This window comes from Pongo pygmaeus, chromosome 1 (assembly GCF_028885625.2).
Source record: "Pongo pygmaeus isolate AG05252 chromosome 1, NHGRI_mPonPyg2-v2.0_pri, whole genome shotgun sequence".
NCBI classification, from domain to species: Eukaryota; Metazoa; Chordata; class Mammalia; order Primates; family Hominidae; genus Pongo; species Pongo pygmaeus.
Window position 1 is genome coordinate 276,474 of NC_072373.2, and position 20,234 is coordinate 296,707.

Genomic DNA, 20,234 nt, shown 5'->3' on the forward strand with positions numbered 1-20,234 from the left:
CTTTCAACCAACTGCCAGTCAAAAAATTTTTTAATCAACCTATGAAAGCTTCTAAGTAGCAGGCTTCAGAGAGGATAGATGGTAAAAGGTGTCAGACTCTTAGTTAAATGTTTTCTGGATCCTCACGAGGACTTAGAAAGGGAAGCATATTCTATACAGAATTCAGATTTCCCCCAGAAGAGTTGGCTTTGCAGGGCCATTCCAAAACATGTCAAAGAAATACATTTTGGGGTAAAATACTTTTATTTCCTTCAGGGCCTGTTATCTGTCATGTGATTCTCTACCAGAGTCAGGTTGGAATTTGCTATTGTTGCTACAGTCTGTTTTGTCAGTCTTATGATCACTGTGTTAATGTTAATACTGGTCAGTTTTGCCTAAACTCCAAAGGGATGGTGTACAAGGAGTCATGTCTGACCTCCCTTCCTGTCATGGCCTGAACTAGTTTTTCAGATTTCTTTGAGATCTCCCTGGGCAAGAGAGTTTCCATTCAGTCGATTACAGGGCTTGGGATTTTTTATTATTATTATTATTATAATAATAATTTTTTTTTTTCTGAGGTTGCAACACAGAGCCCAAGTAGGAGGTCTAATTTTGGATAGAGACAGAAACACTGTCTCATGGCATGCAAGAGTAAATACAATAAAATGAGAGAGATGGAAAATAGAGTACACTCAAGTATGTTGCTTATTTTCAGTCTTCTGATGCCTAATCCCTCATTGTTTTGTAGTCACATGGTTATTTCTTGGTTCTTTTATAACATTTTTGACAACTGGATTGCTATGATTGTGCAGACACTGTCTACTAGAGTCAAATTTTGTTTTGAAATAGTTCATTATTTTATTTAACTGCATAAACTAGTTTAGTCTATGATGAGTTAATAGACAGATGTGAAAAATTTTAAACTCCTCTGTCAGGGCTCAGAATATGATACTTCCAAATACGGCTTCTTGATGAAATCTAAAAGTAAAATCCTAAGCTGCCCAATCAACTGAATGGACCCCCCCTTCTTGGCCAGTGGAGCTGAGAGCAATCTGAAAAAGTAAATTTCAGGCCATGAGGGAAAGGGGATTGGTCATACCCTGTTGCACTCCCTCCATTTTGGAATTAACATTAAAATAGAGATCATAGAACTGACAAAACTATAAGATACCAAATTCCAACCTGACTCCCATATAGCATCACATGACAGATAGTAGACACTGAAAGAAATAAACATATTTTACCACAAAATCTATTTATATGACAGATTTTGAAATGGCCCTGCAAAGCTATCTTTTGTGGGGGAAATTTTCCATGTGCCATTAGTGCAGCTACGCCTTTTCCAGATCTAGGAAAGATAAACTCTGAGACTCACCTTTTAAGGTCCAAAAAGAGATATTTACCGTCTCTTCTTTCTGAAGCCAGCTACATGGAGGCTTCATATACGTAACAAGAATCTTAGCTTCCACAAACTACCTTATCTTAACTCAAGCATTTTTTTCTACTAACTTCAAGTCTTTAGCTTAACTCTTTCAACCATCTGCCAATCAGAAAAATCTTTGCATCCACCTATGACTCATAAGCCTTCTACTTCATGTCCTGCTTTTTCAGGCTGAAACAATGTATATTTTACATGTATTGATTTATGACTTTGCCTGCAAGTTCTTTCCCTAAGTTTTAGGGAGACGGAAGTTACCTTGGGCACACTTTCTCAGGATCTTCTGAGGCTTTTCCCCGGCCATCATCACTCATATTGGCTCAGAATAAACCTCTTTAAATATTTTACAGGGTTCAGCTTTTTCATCAGATGCAAACTTGACATACTAAATATGCTGAAGAAAACTGAGAAAACCGAAGAGATAGAAAGGTCACTTTCTGATTTTTTCTGCCCTTCTCCCCTGAGAGCTGTCCACAAAAGAATTCTCAGACCTACCTGTTCTGAGAGAAGGTATAAGCCCCTTATTCCAGAGGGGCCCTGACCAATGCCCAGAGGGAAACAAATGTCACATGGGGAGGCCACTAAGAATCTGAACAAACCTTGCTAAGTCCTCCCCAGTTTATTTCCATTATATCATATTTTTAAATGTTCTAATCGTACTTTTAAGGCTCACATGCCTCATGAAACTTCTACTAAGTAAATTTGCTATACTTTTCTGTTGCTAATCTGTCTTTTGTTAGAAGTTACCAACCATGAATCTTTTGATGAGCAAGGAAAAAATGTCTTACTTCTTCCCTGCCCCCCGTACCACTAATTATAAACTTTGCAAAGTTTTGATACTATCTGTCATCTTATGGTGTGAACAATCTCATTCACAGGGAAGTCACGACAAAGCTCATGTGGTCTATGCAGTCCATTTATAAGGGATTTTGCTAAAGTTTCTATGCTCCTAGATTCTTAGGCTTAGCATCGCTAAGAGGGATAGAATGTGTGTCTGAACTGTATCAGTTCATTATATCAGGATAGAATGTGTCTGTGAACTGTATCCGTTCATTATATCAGGGATAGAATGTGTCTGTGAACTGTATCCATTCATTATATCAGGGATAGAATGTGTCTGTGAACTGTATCAGTTCATTATATCAGGGATAGAATGTGTCTGTGAACTGTATCCATTCATTATATCAGGGATAGAATGTGTCTGTGAACTGTATCCATTCATTATATCAGGGATAGAATGTGTCTCTGAACTGTATCAGTTCATTATATCAGGGAAAGAATGTGTCTCTGAACTGTATCCATTCATTATATCAGGGATAGAATGTGTCTGTGAACTGTATCCATTCATTATATCAGGGATAGAATGTATGTCTGAACTGTATCCGTTCATTATATCAGGGATAGAATGTGTGTCTGAACTGTATCCGTTCATTATATCAGGGATAGAATGTGTCTGTGAACTGTATCAGTTCATTATATCAGGGATAGAATGTGTGTCTGAACTGTATCAGTTCATTATATCAGGGATAGAATGTGTCTGTGAACTGTATTCATTCATTATATCAGGGATAGAATGTGTCTCTGAACTGTATCAGTTCATTGTATCAGGGAAAGAATGTGTGTCTGAACTGTATCCGTTCATTATATCAGGGATAGAATGTGTGTCTGAACTGTATCAGTTCATTATATCAGGGATAGAATGTGTCTGTGAACTGTATCCATTCATTATATCAGGGATAGAATGTGTCTGTGAACTGTATCCATTCATTATATCAGGGATAGAATGTGTGTCTGAACTGTATCCGTTCATTATATCAGGGATACATTGTGTGTCTGAACTGTATCCATTCATTATATCAGGAATATAAGGTGTGTCTGAACTGTATCAGTTCATTATATCAGGGATAGAATGTGTCTGTGAACTGTATCAGTTCATTATATCAGGGATACAATGTGTGTCTGAACTGTATCAATACACATAACCTACTTCTGAGACACAGTAAGGACAGGGCTTGGCCCCCACCCCTACTATCACATTTTTTCCCCATACCTGCCAACTTCCAGACCTTGCACCACCACCTCCACTGGCATGATACCCACTGCATGGATAACTTGAAGAAACTAAGATAAGCAGCATTCCACCACAAATCTTATTCAAGGGAGTTAACCTTATCACTCACGTGTGTGTAAGACCAGAAGAATGACTGATCTTTACCCCTTGCTTCATTATAATACTAAAATCTCCACCCAGGGAAGGGCTTACCCACCATTTTTTGATCATGCAGTGTATGTGTTAACATAATTTCTCACTGTGCCTGCACATCCTGTGCGCCACTCCACGTGTATAGAGAGCCTCCCATACCTCATGATTATCCACGTCACTCATCTTAAAACACAGAAAAGACCTAGCCATGGGGAACCAGCCAGAGAACTGTCATTCCAGTGCTGTCTCTCTTGTGTTAGAGCATAAGCCCTTAATAAAGCCTTGTCTGGAAAACTTGCTTGGTCTCATGTCCATTTCTACTGCACAGAAGCCCAAGAATCTGTGGTTAGCAATACTTCCACATTTTGGCCTGAATGAATCAGGTACTCTCTGTTTAGCTGACAGGTGACTAGTTTCCTTTATTATTTTCATAGTTTTACATCTTATGTATCAATATGGTTTGGCTCTGTGTCCCCACCTAAATCTCATGTTGAATTGTCATTCCCAGTGTTCAGGGAGGGAGCTGGTAGGAGGTGATTGGATCGTGGGGTGGATTTCCCCCTTGCTGTGCTCATGATTCTGAGTGAGTTCTCATGAGATCTAGTTGCTTAAAAGTGTGAAGCACTTCCCCTTTCGCTCTCTGTCTTCTGCTCAGCCTTGTAAAGATTGTACCTGCTTCCCCTCCACCTTCCCCCGTGATTGTGTGTTTCCCGGGGCCTCCCCAGCCATGCTTTCTGTAAAGCCTAAGCAACTGTGAGTCAATTAAACCTCTTTTCTCCATAAATTACCCCGTCTCAGGTATGTCTTTATGGCAGCATGAGGACGGACTAATACCATATCTGTCTCTAAACAACAGAGTTTACTCTTGCCTATTTTTGAACTTTAAAAATGAAGTTACTTTGAATATATTATTTTAACTTTTTTGCTAAATATAATTTTTGTGATATTCAGCTCATTATCTTGTATAGTTTGTTCATTTTTCTTAGCATATGGAATGTCATTGAATGAATATCTTAATTGATATATTTATTCTATGGTTATTAGTATGTATGTTATTTTCAGCTTTGGGCTATTATGAATGCTTTTGCTATTGACATTTATGTGCTTATGTTTTCAGATATAAATGCAAAAAAATAGTGCCTATACCTATGAGTAGAATTGATGGGTATGTATTTTTCTGACTTATAATGAGGTTGAGTAACTTTTCTTTATCAGCCATTTAGAGTTTCTCTTTTGTAAAGTACCTATTCAAGTATTTTTCCCATTTGCTATCAAATTTTGGCCTTTTGTTATAGACACATAAGAATTTTTTTATACATGTGCTGGATATTTTGTTTTCAGTTTTGTTACACATCTGCTAGTTTGTGATCTATCCAAGTGTTTAAATTTTATTTGTAAATTGAATTACCAATATTTTACTTTATATTAGTCTTTTTTGTCATAAGTAATCTGTTCATAACCTGAAGTCAAGAAAATATTATCCTATCTTATCTTCTAAAAGCTCGTAGTTTTTTTTTTCTTTCTTCACCTTTTAGTTTTTAACCCACCTAAAACATATTTGTGGTCTGTGACTTTAGGCAAATTTTCCATTCTCCATATGAACAAACAATTTTCCCAGTACAACTTGATAAATTTATTTTTCCCAGATCTGCAGTGACATCTCTGTCTCCTTTATAGTCACATTCCACAAAAGCTTTGCCTGCTCTTGGTCTCCCCAATTTCTCCACTGTCCTCTCTATTCAGGATATTTACCTCTCATTTCAATGATCTTTATGTGGATAAATCAAATCTTTCAGGCCTTATTGTGCTAGGGCCATCAGCACAGTTTTTGTTTGTCTGTTTTTTTTTTCCTTGTTTTGATATAACTGTCTATTCCCTCAATTGAAGATGTGTGTTTTGTTTTGTTTCATTTTCATCTGTCTTCAAGTACACCATACTGACTGCTTTTCCTAACTCACTGTTTTGCTTTTCCTTTTAATTTTTTTTTCTCCTTGTGTCATTTCTCCAGGCTCACTTCTTAATACTGGAGGGCTCCTAGCTCAGTTACTAGTCCTCTTCTTTTTATTTTCTGTACCTTTTCTCTGTTAAGCTCATTGGGGTTCTTAGCTATAAACATGTATTTATATAATTTCTATGTATTAATGACTTCAGTTCAAAACAAACTTGGCATTCACCAAACTGATCTGTGCCTCTGTCTTCCCACACTAAACTTCCTGCAACTGCGTCTTTCCTGAGGCCCACTGGTAGGAGGTCCACAATTTCAGTTGCTCAATCCAAGCCCTTAGAGTTGCCCCTGGTGCTTGTCTTTCCCTTGAAACTGATATCCAACTAGTAAAGGAATCCTGTTGGCTCTACCTTCAGAAGACACCCAGGTTCCAACCACTTCTACAATATGTTCCTGCTTTACCTAAATCCTCTAAGGGTTATTTCTAAAGCAGCAGTTGAAGAAACATCAGATCATGCCACTTTGGTGACTAAAACCCCATTGTAGCTCACCATTTATTGGGAGTAAAATCTAAAATTCTTACAGTAAGCTCTACGGGGCCCTTTTACATGCTCCTCTCCCCCATTACCTCTTAGATGTCTGCTTGTGCCACTGTTTCCCTCACTGCTCCAGCCATCCTGGCCTTCTTGTCATTCTTTGAATAAGCCATGTGCACTCTCACCTCAGGCCTGTGCTACCAGTTGTTTGTTTTTTTTTCTCCACTTGGGATCCCTCCCACCCCAACACTCTCTTCAGGGCTAAATTCTTATGTCCTCAAGACTGCTCGAATATTATCCTTCCAAAGAGATCCATACTATCGATGACATTGTAAAAAGCAACAAACATTACCACAGCTTCAGCCATTCTTTCTCTCCCTTCATCTACTCTTTTTCCCTTCTCTATACCATTTGACATTGACAGACTATATAGTTAACTTCTTTCTTCTGTTTATTATTGTTCACTGCCTCTGGGCTACATGGGCAGCTTCATGAGGACAGGCACCTATTTTGCAAAAAAGTATATCCCAAGGGTCTTAATAGTTCAATAGATGGCTGTACATAGTATAAATTCAACAAATATTTGTCAGATGAAATAAGGCTTCATAAAATTTCTGTAGATGCATGGACCTATTTCTGAATTCTTTATTCTTTTTCTTTGCTTATTTGTCTTGTGATGTGTGAATTGTATACTGTTTAACAGTTTAACTTGAAAGTAAATCTGAATTTCTGGTATGACAATTTATCTGCATTGTTCTTATTTAACATTATCGTGGCTGCTATTCTTGGCTCTTTGATCACCTTTTTAAGAATCAGCTTGCCAAATTGTATTCATATCCTCCAGCTCTCTAGCTAGCTATCTGTCTATCTTGGGAGAGAGAGAACATTGAATCTATATCTCTGTTTCTAACTGTAGTTCTGGCTCTAAGTATCTATCTTCATTAATCTCTGAATCTATTTCTTCAGTATCTCAAACAATCAATTCCTTTTTAAACTCCCTTTATTATTATGTTAAATTATTTCAAGGTAAATAGCCAATGTTTTGTCATTCTAGCCCTAAACATATTCCTATGCATCCATAAAAAGTGAGAACAGTGCACCAGTCTTACACTGAGTCCTTCACAGGACTTACATACAACACCCCAAAATCTCAGTGACTCACATAACAAATGTACATGTCTCAACTTATTGAAGATACCATTCAAAAGAATTTCAAAATTATTTTTGAAATTCAAAAGAATTAAAATCATGAACTCAGAAAATTGTACAACAGTGTTCATAGCTCCATTATTTATGATAGCCAAAATGTTGTGTCCATCAATAGACAAATAAATAAGCAAAATGTGATATATACAAGCAATGTGATACTATTCTGCCTTCAAAAGGAATGAAACTCTGATATTTTCTGCCACATGGATGAACCCTGAAAATGTTATGTGAAGTAAGTATAAAGGCAAATATTGAATGATTCCACTCATATGAGGTACCCTGTTGGAGGCCAAAAGAGTGAGGGTCGTGATCAACTCAGTACCCCACTGGAGGCTGGGTGAGTAAGCCGCAAAACTGCTTCTCATAAATGCAGAATGTTGGCAAACTGACAAACTACGTTTGCCACACAGAGGTTATGCTGAGGGCAGTCACGCCCCAGGCACAAGTGTTTCTTGTTATTAGGTACGTCTGAAAGTCTGATAGCAATGATGTGAACCTGTAATCAATCAAGTAGCTGACCAATCGTGACGTCCTCCTCACTGCTCTTTCTACCCAATAAATATGGAGGGCTAAGAAGCTTGGGCGGCTGCCGTTGCTCACTCGAAGCTGGGATCTCTCTTCTTCTTCTTCCTCCCCAAACCGGCTTTTCCTTAAAACAGTTTTCTTCTGTCTTTTGTTACCATTTCTATATTCATTTCTTCATTCAGTCCTGTAATGATGGTCTCAAGTAGTAATTGTACAAGTCTTTCACAAGTGGTGCCTGAACAGGGGCATCCAGGGATGAGCATGACCTGAAGAGGCCTGGAGGGATAAATAGATAAGTAGGGATAGAAAGACAGTATAGGTAGGGAAAGACAGGAACTTGCAGGAACTAACGGGGACTATGGGGATAGATAAGGATAGATAAAGACTAGCGGAGACTAGCAGAAAGTTGCAGGGACAGACAGGGTCCTATAGGGACTTGAACGAGGAAGGTCTGCTGGAACAGAAACTAAAACTAGTCAAATGAGTTAAACCCCATTACAAGTCTGCCAGCAGCAACATAAGGCCAGTGCTCTAAAAAGGTACTTGTCAGTACCCCAGAGGCTTGAAGAACGGGAAGCTTTTTCAATCAGGGTAACATGGGGAAGAATTTGGTGGTTTTTTTCTTTCATTTGGAGTTTGGTACATACCGTTTGTTATTTTAGGGCCTGAGAATATTTTGCCCCACTTATAGCACCTATCAAAAGTGGTAGACAAGAGGGAGAATGAAAACTGTCTTGCAGCATCTTTTGTGGCTACAGAAATGCTCACTTTGACTATGGCTTATAAGGGTACAACTGTGGATTAGGAAGTGCAGTGGCACCTGTGAGGTGTGCAGAAAGTTTAGAGGTTTTCTTAGAGCTTTTCAAGATGTGGGAACTGAGCTTCACTGACTTAAAATGTTGACTCAGGCAACGGCTGATTTTGGTAGTTGACGGATCTAAAAGGAGCCAAGGGTTGAGCCCTAGAGTGGAAAAGTTAAGTGTTAGAGAATCGGGCGTTTCAAAAATGCCGTCAGACCTCTGGGCAGAAGGGATCTTCTAACAGCTCTCCTCTCAACAGGAAAAGCGCCAGGACTTTGCCCTCGTTGCAATAAGGGAAATCATTGGGCTAATCAATGCTACTCAATAGTTCATCAGAACGGCACCCCCCTGTCGGGAAGCGAGAAGCGGGCCTGGACCTGGACACCTCGAACAAGGGGGCTTCCCCGGTCCAGGCCACAGCTCCGTTCCAGGGGGTTTCTGGAGGTGCTTTGACTCCCCCTCCTCAAACACCTGGAAGCACATGATTAGATCTCCCAAATAAGCGGGTTACACTTACAGGAAACTTGACTCACACTGGCATTTGGGGACCTTTGCCAACAGGATAGGGGGAATTAATTTTAGGCAAAAGTCATCTTAACTTGCGGGGCGTTACTGAAGTCCCAGGAGTTCTTCGGACGATGGAGAAATTCGGGTAGCGGTAACGTCCCAAGATCTCTGGGTTTTGAACCAGGGGAATATATTGCGCAACTGTTGCTTATCCCCTGTAAATCGTACCCCTCTCTAAGTAAGAAGCGAGGAGGTCAGGGATTTGGAAATACAACTAGGAGAAAGATCTGTCACAACCCATAGCATCTAACAGACCCGCCTGCAGAAGTGCAGACAGAAGGCTTAAGGATTGCTTTTTTGCTGTACTGTTGCATGAGAAGGATAAGCCTCAATTTGTTTTCTCTGCCTTCTGTTCATCAGAAAAAGCTGATCTTTCACTACCAATAGAAAGTTTCACCCGCAGCAATTAGGCAAAGAGGCAGAAGCTGAGCCGCAGCTTGTGGAGCGGAGGCTTCAGCAGTGGCGTGGCTCCCGGCTGCAGCCACAGAGGCCTTTGCTTTTGTAGAGTTACCGACGTGGGGCGAGGATGTGCCTGTGTCTTTACAGGAGATGAACAAACCGTGCGGGTGCCCTCGGGACGAGCACCGACCGGAGTCCCGCTGACATCAACCCCCATTATGCAGGGACAGGCATTATTCAATTTAAAAAAAAAAAGTTGGAGGCCGAAAGGAGGGTCGTAATCAGCTCGGTTTCCCACTGGAGGCTGGAGGAGGAAGCAGCCAAACTGCTTCTCATAGATGCAGAATGTTGGCAAACTGACAAAGTGCGTTTGCCGCGCAGAGGTTATGCGGGGGGCGTCACGCGCAGGCACAAGTGTGTGTCATTCGGCGCGTCGGAAAGTCTGATCGCAACAATGTGAACCTGGAATCAATCACGCAGCTGATCCATCGTGAGTCCTCCCTGCTCTTTCTACTCGATAAACGCGGAGGGCTGAGCAGCTCGGGCGGCTGCCCTTGCTCACTGGAAGCTGGGAGCTCTTCCCCGAGCCCAGCGCTGCCTTAAAACAGTGTTTCCCCCATTTCTACCTTCCTCCCTTCGCTCAGTCCTGTAATGAGCCTCAAGCAGTAACAGTAACTGCGGTAGTGACGGTCTCAAGTAGTCATTGTACGAGGTTGCTACAGCACCTAGAACAGGAAAATCCATAGAAACAGGATAGACGTTACCAGAGATGAGGAAAAGGAGAAATAGTTAATCTTTAATGGGTACAGAAGATTCGTTTGGGATGAGGAGAAAGTTCTGGAGAACGATGGATGGTGGTGATGGTTGTGAACCTAAAGGAAAAAACTGAGGCAAAATTAACCAAGCATATTTTGGACGAAGATTGGGAAACGCAATCTGAGAAGAGATTCTAGTAGCCTTAAATAAATCCTCTAACTAACAGCAGTTATAATGGGGCTTCTAAGGGAAAAGGGAAGTTCTAAGCTGACATAAACTATTGATCAACTAGACATTGTTCTTCTGTAGCTATTGATCAGCTATACACTTTGTGGGGAACATGAAGATAATTGGTAAAGGTCATATTGTACAACTTGTAACATTTTAGGTAACTTATCAGCTAGTCTAGAAACTACGGCGGGTGGAGGGGGGAGTACAAAATTCCTTTAAACCCCAGGTGCGCATGTGTGAGCAGGGCTAGGTAGGGAAGTTAATGAATTCTCATGCTCGTGTCTCTGAGCCTAAGACGTTCAAGCTCACATCCTTCAGACTGCTCTGAATCTTTCTCAGTTTCAAATATTTTCTGAGGTCAACTTTTGGGGAAGCTAAGGCAGGTCATATAAATAACAGTGGTTTTCTCAGATTGGACCTCAAGCCTAAACAAAGGCAAAAGACCCAATTTCCTAAACTACCAAAAATTTTAAAAAATTTCAACCAACCATACTAGGATTGAATCATCTCTTCTTGCTTATAGAAAATATTAGAGTACATAGTAATGTAGCCAGTTGTTGGAAAAAATGGTAAAAGTGGTAAGTTAACCAGTTAAGATTTAAATTGGTGTTTTTATGTATTTTTGTGGTATTTTGTCAGCTTTTTAAAGGTGTAATTTGTCAGTTTCACTGAAGAGAATATTATACCTGTGCAATCATGACTTGTAGCCTGTTTTAAGATGCCCCAGATTGCATAAGCTTCAGTCTCAGAAAACCTGAATTCCACCCCCCCACTAATTTAAACACCAGTGAAGTAAATATGAATTACATGAGAAAGAGCCAAGATCATTCAGGCATAGATTGCAGCCACAGCAAGACTGCAGGGTCTCAAAATCCGCAGCCCCCCCCCTTCCCCGCTCCCCCTAGGAATCGGTGTGGGCCCTTGGGAGAACACTGGAACGAGAAAGTCTTGTTTCTTGAAGTAACTCAAAGATCTTCTCTTATATCCACTGAGATTAGTAAAATTGAATACTTTTAAATGCTTGCAATGCTGAAAGTTTTATGTATTACAAGTTACAAGAAAGACAAGATTACATACTAATACTTGAGTGATGGGGAATGTCCCAAAATGTATCTTTTTGCAAGACAATACCTCCTTAGAAACGTTGATCTCGATTTCAAGAGAGATGCCTAAAAGTTGGAAGTGTAAAAACTTTCAAAACAATGTGAACAAAGTAAGAAAAAAGCAATTTGAGTTGCAGCTGCTAACAACCTGACTTAGCTGGGTGTTTAATTTGTAAATTGAGAGGTTACATTTTTAAGGTGAAGTAGTTTCTCACATTTTATGTTAACTAATTGCAACCTAGGGACAAGGACCCCAGAGACAGTGATGTCAATTTATCTCCTGAATGGGAGTACTAGCCATCACCATGATGCAAGCTCTATTTAAGTCACTGGATCTCTATCTTAACAGCCTGCGTAATGCAGCTGCTGTCAACTGACATTAGTATTAGGTATTTAGATTCAGGCTGGTCTATTTCTAGATCTTCAAACGATTGACCTATCACTGTATTTTTAAGTCTCAATAGTTAGGGAGTGACCCTTATCCTTCTGCCAACAAGATGTAATTCCATGCCTAATCCACTGTACCTTGTTTGAATTCATAGACACTCCCTGCCTGTACTCTTTCAGTTCAGAAAAGTTTGAAATACAGAATATTAGAACACCTCCAGTTTAGAAAGTCTGATGTATGCCTCTTAGTTCCCCATACTTACTACATAAAAGGAAATGCTGAACAATTGCATGTACTACCTTAGTTCTGTAAGGTTTTCCTCTAAACATTCAGATCATCGTGTTTGGGGAAGATACTGTATAAGGTAAGTTTGCAGTCTTGATGCTGATCAATTGCAGGATGCTTTAGATTCTGGACTTACTAGAAAGTTTTGGTTCAAACCAGAGAAATACGGGAGAATGTTGAAGTTGATACATCTGACTTTGAACTGTAGATACTTGTGGATAGTGCTACTCATATATAAATCTTAAATAATTCAATCTCGTTTCTTAGTAGTTATGGACTCATCTTTACGTCAGAATGTTAGCAGATTGCTTGAATTCTATACAGATCTGTTTGCATGATGATTCCAACAGTTTTTATCATTGTAACATATTCACCTATATAATTTTAAAATCTTAGAGCTTATCTAAATCGTAGTATTCCACCTTCTTAGGTAGCTCATAAGCATCTCTCAAAATGGTTTAGTTAGGAAGACCCTACATATCCTGCTCTGAGAAACCGTTGCACTATACTTAATACTTAGAAGTTCCCAGAAGCTGTGAAAAGAATGAGTGGCTTGCCAGACGTCCAGAAGCTTATCAGTGATGAAGATAGAATATAAAGCCAGCTTTGATTTTAAAAACCATGTTTAATGTTCACAATGCTACATGACAAATGGCAAGAATAATGTATTCCTACCCTTGAAAGACAGGGGAAGAACTCAGGTCAACTTACAGAGACGGAAGGTGATCATGCCCTTGGTCCGCTTCAAGACAATCTGTCGGCCTTAATCAAAACTTCTCTACCATTCTAAAGATTCCCCAAGTGATTTTACTTTAGAAAATGGCTTTTCTTCCACAACTAGGAGTGACACTTGATGTGAAAATACTGCTGGGGAGGAAACAACGAATCTGATTGTGCAGAGAATTAAATGTCTTATAGTCAGGGTCACCATTTAGCCCTGTTTCCTCAAGATATTCCCTTTCTTATGCCTGTTGTCCTCATGTCCTGTTTAGCTTAGCCTTTTAGCACTCAAACATATTGTGAGTTAAATGGTCACCAAGAATTGTGCCAATCTTTGATGCAGAGCAAAGTCTGACAGAACAACGACAACATCAAAAATGAAAAAGTACAAAACTTGGCTACCAGCTTACTGGATCTGCTACTGAAGAGAAAAACACATGGACAGCAAAGGGTGAGATTCCCAAAGCTAACTGTCACTATTACAATCTTAAGGCTAACCTGGCACTCATTATTTATTTTTTTTTAGTAACCCACTTTTTATACCAGAATTTATACATGCAACAAGGGTGAAAACTAATTTTACCCATGACAGTGTTCCTACATTTCCAACAGTTATCCTTGTTACTTGTCATTCCTGCTCATCATTCCCAATTGAACTGCTTATTTGGAAGAACTCCAACTAGATAGAATTCACTGGCATCATCTTAAAGTAAAAATTTATCATATGGTTGACCTCAAACCAATGGTTGCATAGTTTTAATGTCTTAGACCAAAGATTTTAAATGCATAAATTACATTTTTAAATTTTAAATTGTATATTAATCACATACCTGGATGGAAAATATTTTTTTCAAAAATCCAGCACAGAATGAAAATGTCTGAAATATTTCAAAACTTTTTGGCCTAAACATCAGTTAGAATTACAAGTAAGTTGGGGGGCAAAATAGCTGCACCAAATAGTACATAAGAATATTACTAAATCTTCTATAGACACATCTTGACAAATCACCTATATAGAAAAGGTCATGAAAAATCAAACAAAATACACACTATGTTCAATTTTTTTCATAATCAAAGAAATCCATATTGAGTTTAGATACTAGTGCTAAATGCTGAGGCAAGCATGATGCTGTCACAAGTGTGTTCTGTTACTGTTAAGCATCTAACAATTTTGGTGATAAGCTTCTAAAGCATAGTAAACCATTTTCCATGAATTATGCCAGAGAATTCACCTCACAATATTGTATATTATATAAGCAAACTCAACAACGTGACTAAACCAACTAAGCTAAGTGTGTCATTCAATCACAGCAATATTCTGTATAAAGACTACATGGGAAACGTGCCAAATAAGTATATAAAAGTGGATGTTTCCTAAGGTTTGGAATTATGCATAGAAAGTTATTACATGGGGCATGGTATAATCCAGTTGAATCCTTTATTTTCCAAGTGTTCTTTAAATGTTGCTATACTGGGTAATTTTTAAAATAAAAGGAATGAATCAACACTACCAGAGTTGGAAGGTGGTTTTAAAATCTGGTTATGGAGCCACTCAAATCTCCCCTTTGCCTTTGTGAAGTAAGCTGGGGAGATCCCCAGGGTCTCATTAGCAAGTTTCAGGGCCAGGAGCATTCATGGTCAGGGTTCAGGACACAGCTGCCCTGATAAGGATATTTTTGGACCCGTTTTTTCCTCTTGGGCTTTAATATTCCCAGTGGACCAATAGCAGTCACTGTGGCTGGTCCCCAGTAGGTAGCCACCATTCTCTGAATTTACTGTGAAATAACAAGCATAGCCCTCCAAGGATCTTGTTCTTATTAAATTATGGACAACCAGGTCTGGGTGAGCATTTAGCTCTCTTCATTGTACAAATTGCTACTAAATGTTTGCCTTTAATTTTCCCAATGGTTTCAGTTTTTAAAAATAATATACATTATAAATCAGCTGATGGAAAGCTCTGGTATAAAGCTGGTAACATTTCAAGAATGAGAACTGAAAAATGCATAAGGATATAATGTGGGTTTCATCAGTAAAAATCCAAATTTTCATCGTTTTCCATCCATCTACTGTTGGCATGGTTGTAGCGGAATGTACTGAGGGGCCCTGGTGTGAAGTTCCTGTCTACCAGCCAACGGGCTGCAGCTTCCATCACTTTTATTGTCCTTTGTTAACATACCAAATAAGTCAAAACTGCTGAGGTTTAAAACCATTCTGAAAGCGCACCTGTGGTCATACAACACACGTTCTTCATGTGCCTCAATTCTAGGCTCCTTGAAGACAGACGATGTCTTTCAAGTCCTTTCAGAATATCAATGTGCCTCTCGGGAAACATTTATGGAATGAATGATGTCCACTTTGTCCTGTTGGAAAACAGCATAGAACAATTAGTCTGTCACTGTTCGAGAACAATGTTCCTCCTTGGGGAAGTTTCCTTAAGCCTCATTTTCAACTGTAGAATGGTCTAGTATCTTACAAAGTTGTTTGGAAACGTAAAATTTACGAATCAGTTATTAGTGTTCTTACTGCTATTTGCATGTGAATGCATATACAAGTAAAGCCATCTTTCTAATTGGGTACACACCTAAATTTTTTGGCTCAATTCTGTGTAATTTGGGGTGTGTTTAATTCTGGAGGACTGGTTTGGATGACGGTATTTGGAGCTGTCATATTCTCAGGGATAACTCTAGACCAGTGCTGCCTAGTAGAAATCCTAGGGGAGTCAGAGATAATTCTAAATTCTCTAGTAACCACATTAAAAACGTAAAAAAATAGGTGAAACTAATTTTAATCTGTATTATCCAAATATATCTAAAAGTTACCATAATAGAAAGTTTTAAGGAGATGTATTGGATATTTTTAACAAGTGTTTGAATTCTTTGTGCTGATGGCACATCTTGATTTGGAGCAGTCATGTGTTTCAGGGGCTCCAGAGCTTCATAAGACTCATGGCTACCACACTGGGTAGTGCAGATCTATATGATGCAGGGAGAAGCTATCCAAATAACTCATAAGTGTTCCTAAATTGTAAAATATTTAACTGATATGGATATATATGCATAATCTAACCTCAAGTTTGAGAGAATCCCTCCTTTTGGGACACACTAATACTTAAACTAGTTTTTTTCATAATAACATTTTAACGAGTTGTATGTTGTTAATTGGTAGTTTGCTGCTGCAAGAAGGAAAGCAAACACCACTTGACCCTCAACGTTTTCTCCCATGATTTTTCTTCCTATGAATTCTTGGATGACTTCTCAGAACTCAGCTTTTTATTCAACACAGGCTCATTCTGAAATATTCCACATGATACATGTAAAATTTGAGTGCTTCAACTTACAATGTACAAATGTGTCAAGAATGGTGTAAATTAGGTCAAATAATGCAGTTATTCTTCTATAGGCAAATATATACTTGTGATTTTCAAACTGGATTCTAAGTGTGAGAACTAGCCTAGTATAAGGAGAGCAGTGTAGGATGCAGACCATTCTCCTTTCCTCCCCACCAACCTATCCTATTGAATCAGGCTGGTTCCATTCTCATGTCTTATGTGCATCCTCACCAATGTAAGGTGGTACTCGAAAGACATAAATGGTCATGAACAAAAATTGTTTCATCATGAACTCTAAATAGTAATCACCAAATCAAGAAAATCCTTAAATGAACAATGATGGTATAATGAGATGTGGCACAATCCTGCTCAGGCAGTTCTGTCAGGAAATTATGAGCTTCAAGAAATAAGATGACTTGACCTTGGTTTGTTCATGACTATATGTCTTATGTAAATCAGATACCTTTCCAACTTTACCATATCTCTTTTGTGAACCCTACAGAGCTATGGAGCAGAGCAATTATTCCGTGTATGCCGACTTTATCCTTTTGGGTTTGTTCAGCAACGCCCGTTTCCCCTGGCTTCTCTTTGCCCTCATTCTCCTGGTCTTTGTGACCTCTGTAGCCGGCAACACGGTCATGATCATTCTCATCCACATAGACTCCCGCCTCCACACCCCCATGTACTTCCTGCTCAGCCAGCTCTCCCTCATGGACATCCTGTATATTTCCACCATCGTGCCCAAAATGCTGGTCGACCAGGTGATGAGCCAGAGCCATTTCCTTTGCAGGATGCACTGCCCAACACTTCCTCTACTTGACCTTAGCAGGGGCTGAGTTCTTCCTCCTAGGACTCATGTCCTATGATCGCTACGTAGCCATCTGCAACCCTCTGCACTATCCTGTCCTCATGAGCTGCAAGATCTGCTGGTTGATTGTGGCGGCAGCCTGGCTGGGAGGGTGTATCGATGGTTTCTTGCTCACCCCTGTCACCATGCAGTTCCCCTTCTGTGCCTCTCGAGAGATCAACCACTTCTTCTGCGAGGTGCCTGCTCTTCTGAAGCTCTCTTGCATGGACACATCAGCCTATGAGACAGCCATGTATGTCTGCTGTATTATGATGCTCCTCATCCCTTTCTCTGTCATCTCAAGCTCTTACACAAGAATTCTCATTACTGTTTATAGGATGAGCGAGGCAGAGGGGAGGCGAAAGGCTGTGGCCACCTGCTCCTCACACATGGTGGTTGTCAGCCTCTTCTATGGGGCTGCCATGTACACATACGTGCTGCCTCACTCTTACCACACCCCTGAGCAGGACAAAGCTGTATCTGCCTTCTATACCATCCTCACTCCTATGCTCAATCCACTCATTTACAGCCTTAGGAACAAGGATGTCACAGGGGCCCTACAGAAGGTTGTGGGGAGGTGTGTGTCCTCAGGAAAGGTAACCACTTTCTAAAGAAATAGCATATGCTGCTAGAGACTTGAAGGATACAAGACTTTATCATTGCCCTTGAATTTAAATATTCTCTGCCTTGGATACAAGTCACCCCCATACCAGCAACTGTGGGGCATTTATGGGATTTGGAAAGCTGCCTGGGATTTTAAGGATTTCATTTTTTTTTTTTTCTTTCTTTTTTTGGAGAGGTATGAAGGTTCTGAACAGTGAACAGTTTGGGATGGGGTAGGCGTAAAGTTGAGGTTTAGTAGTCACCCATGAGGTTTTAACAAGGTGTGTATATTCCACTAAAAATCAAAGTAGCCTGTTTCTGGCTCTGCTCAGTCATGACAAAAACGGTCATCTTCAACAACTACCCTGACTTCTCTCGACTTTTCCCCTTTAGACACTGTCCATTGACCATTATAAAGAATCAACTCATCAAATATTATATTTCAAATATAGCAGTCACCATCTTATCCTCAGGCTGTGTTCTAAGACTTTTGGGGGAAGCCTGAAACCATAGTATAGAACTATAGAACCTGACTGCCATCAGTCACAACATATTTGCTCATCTTCTACCATAAATGTAATGTTTTCTTTCTTACCTAAGCACAGCCACAGTGTGTGATAAGTTTTGCAGTTTGAGGTGTGGCAGCAAAATTGCCACAAATGTGTTTCCTTCTACACAACTTCAAAGAATTATTCTTACTGTAGATCTTGGCAATCTCAGCATATTTTTTTTCTCGCCAGAACCTCCAGTTAAGAACTTATTGGATTGTGTCTCTGATAATGGTTTGGCTGTTTCCCCACCCAAACATCATCTTGAATTGTAGCTCTGATAATCCCCATGTGTAGCAGGAAGGGCCTAGTGGGAGTTAATTGAATCCTGGGGGTGGGTTTTTCCCATGCTGTTCTCATGAATAAGTCTCACGATCTGATGGCTTTACAAAGGGTGGTTCCCCTGCACATGCTTCTTGCCTGCTGCCATGTAAGACAGGCCTTTGCTTCTCGTTCACCTTCCACCATGGCTGTGAGGCCTCCCCGGCCACGTGGAACTGAGCCCATTTAACCTCTTCCTTTATAAATTACCCAGTCTTGGGTGTTTTATAGTAGTGTGAAAACGGATTAATAGTCTGTTTTTCAGAGACATCAGCAGAGGGCCAATATCTTTAGAAAGATAGAAAGAACACTTAAAAATTATGTCTTACAGGAGCTAGCAAGGTTTTGCCAAATACAGATTCACCCAAAATGTCAAGTGGCACTTTGGAATGGAGTGAGAGTGGGCAGGCAGAATTCTGAAATTAAAACAGAATCTAAACTCCAAACTGTGGGAGTCACTCTTGGCTTGTAGCAACCAAGTCTATACCTACTGATATTAAAAGGATGACTTCCTGAAAAGAGTTAAAGGGAAGGAAAAGAGAAAAGTGAATAAGAAACATGGAAGATTGAGACACCACTCTTGTAAAAATAGTCTAAATCATTTAGTATTGAACTTATGTGTCACAATACTTTATATAAGATAACTGAGTTAGAAACTAATACCAATCAATACATTGTTCACAGGTCTGTTATTTTTCCTTGGGAAAGTTAATACAAGCCCAACCTAACTGATATGTCATGAAAGTGAGAAGTGCTGCTATAACTATAAAAATTAGTTATATGGCACCTTGAGGAAAACTGATGTGGCTGTTGACAGCAAAATCAACTCTCCTGTGGCTGTAGCCAAATAGGGCACTGAAGACCAATCCAGGGTTGAGAGGATCAACATTGCTGTAACCCATTTGTGGCTCTGTAGACACATGACACCAGAGGGAAGAGTCTATCCAATCCAATAGCTAGTTGGAGAACTTTATGGATGACATATAAAATATTCTTTAGGAAGAATTATTGAATCACATTCTAAAGGCTGAAAAGGTGTAGGGTTTTCTGCTTATCTGTAACAGAGGGTATAAGGTATGTGTCCAATGGATTTGTGATGACTAGAAATCATAAGTAATGTGCCCATTAGCTGACTTAACACACGAAAAGCATTCAATGATGTTTGGGAAGCAGAACTTTAGTAATAAGACCACCTTCTTTTCCCCATTAGAGAAATAAATGTTAGGAAGTTCAATTTTCTTAATGTTTAAATATCTCAATATGCTCTGGTGAAAAAATTTTAGAAAATGTATAATTTTTGTATTACCCTCACTTTTTTCTTCTCTACCAATTGCATTATTTCCATCATTTTTATTTCTCATATCTCCTTTATTCCTACTGAATTCAATATTCTTCTGTACTATGCATACGACAATTCTGAAAAACACTTAACCTAAGTGACAAATGCTACTTCTGTGAAAATAGAAGGTAGGAGAAAGTAGAAGGAAAATCTCTTGTGACCCA

The 20,234-nt window shown here is 39.5% G+C and overlaps 3 protein-coding genes across 4 annotated transcripts in view; all 3 read left to right on the forward strand.

Moving 5' to 3' along the window:
* The first annotated feature begins 4,287 nt into the window (after positions 1-4,287).
* Positions 4,288-20,234, forward strand: part of LOC129033054 (olfactory receptor 2G6) — a 138,297-nt gene continuing 122,350 nt past the window's right edge. The window contains exons 1-2 of one of the 2 annotated variants that reach the window (XM_054481037.1): positions 10,066-10,091; positions 13,428-13,535. The gene's annotated coding sequence lies outside the window, so the exon portion shown is untranslated. Of the gene's footprint in view, positions 4,374-10,065; positions 10,092-13,427; positions 13,536-20,234 lie in introns of those variants that run through there. The other variant, XM_054481044.1, reaches the window with a different exon arrangement.
* The window catches only part of LOC129033092 (olfactory receptor 2T10), a 63,269-nt gene continuing 56,491 nt past the window's right edge, over positions 13,457-20,234 (forward strand). The window contains 1 exon segment of the mRNA XM_054481112.1: positions 13,457-13,535. The gene's annotated coding sequence lies outside the window, so the exon portion shown is untranslated.
* On the forward strand, positions 16,733-17,870 carry LOC129033041 (olfactory receptor 2T27). Its single transcript, XM_054480989.2, is given in 2 exon segments — positions 16,733-17,181; positions 17,183-17,870. Coding segments are annotated over 2 exon segments (951 nt in total). The 5' UTR covers positions 16,733-16,918.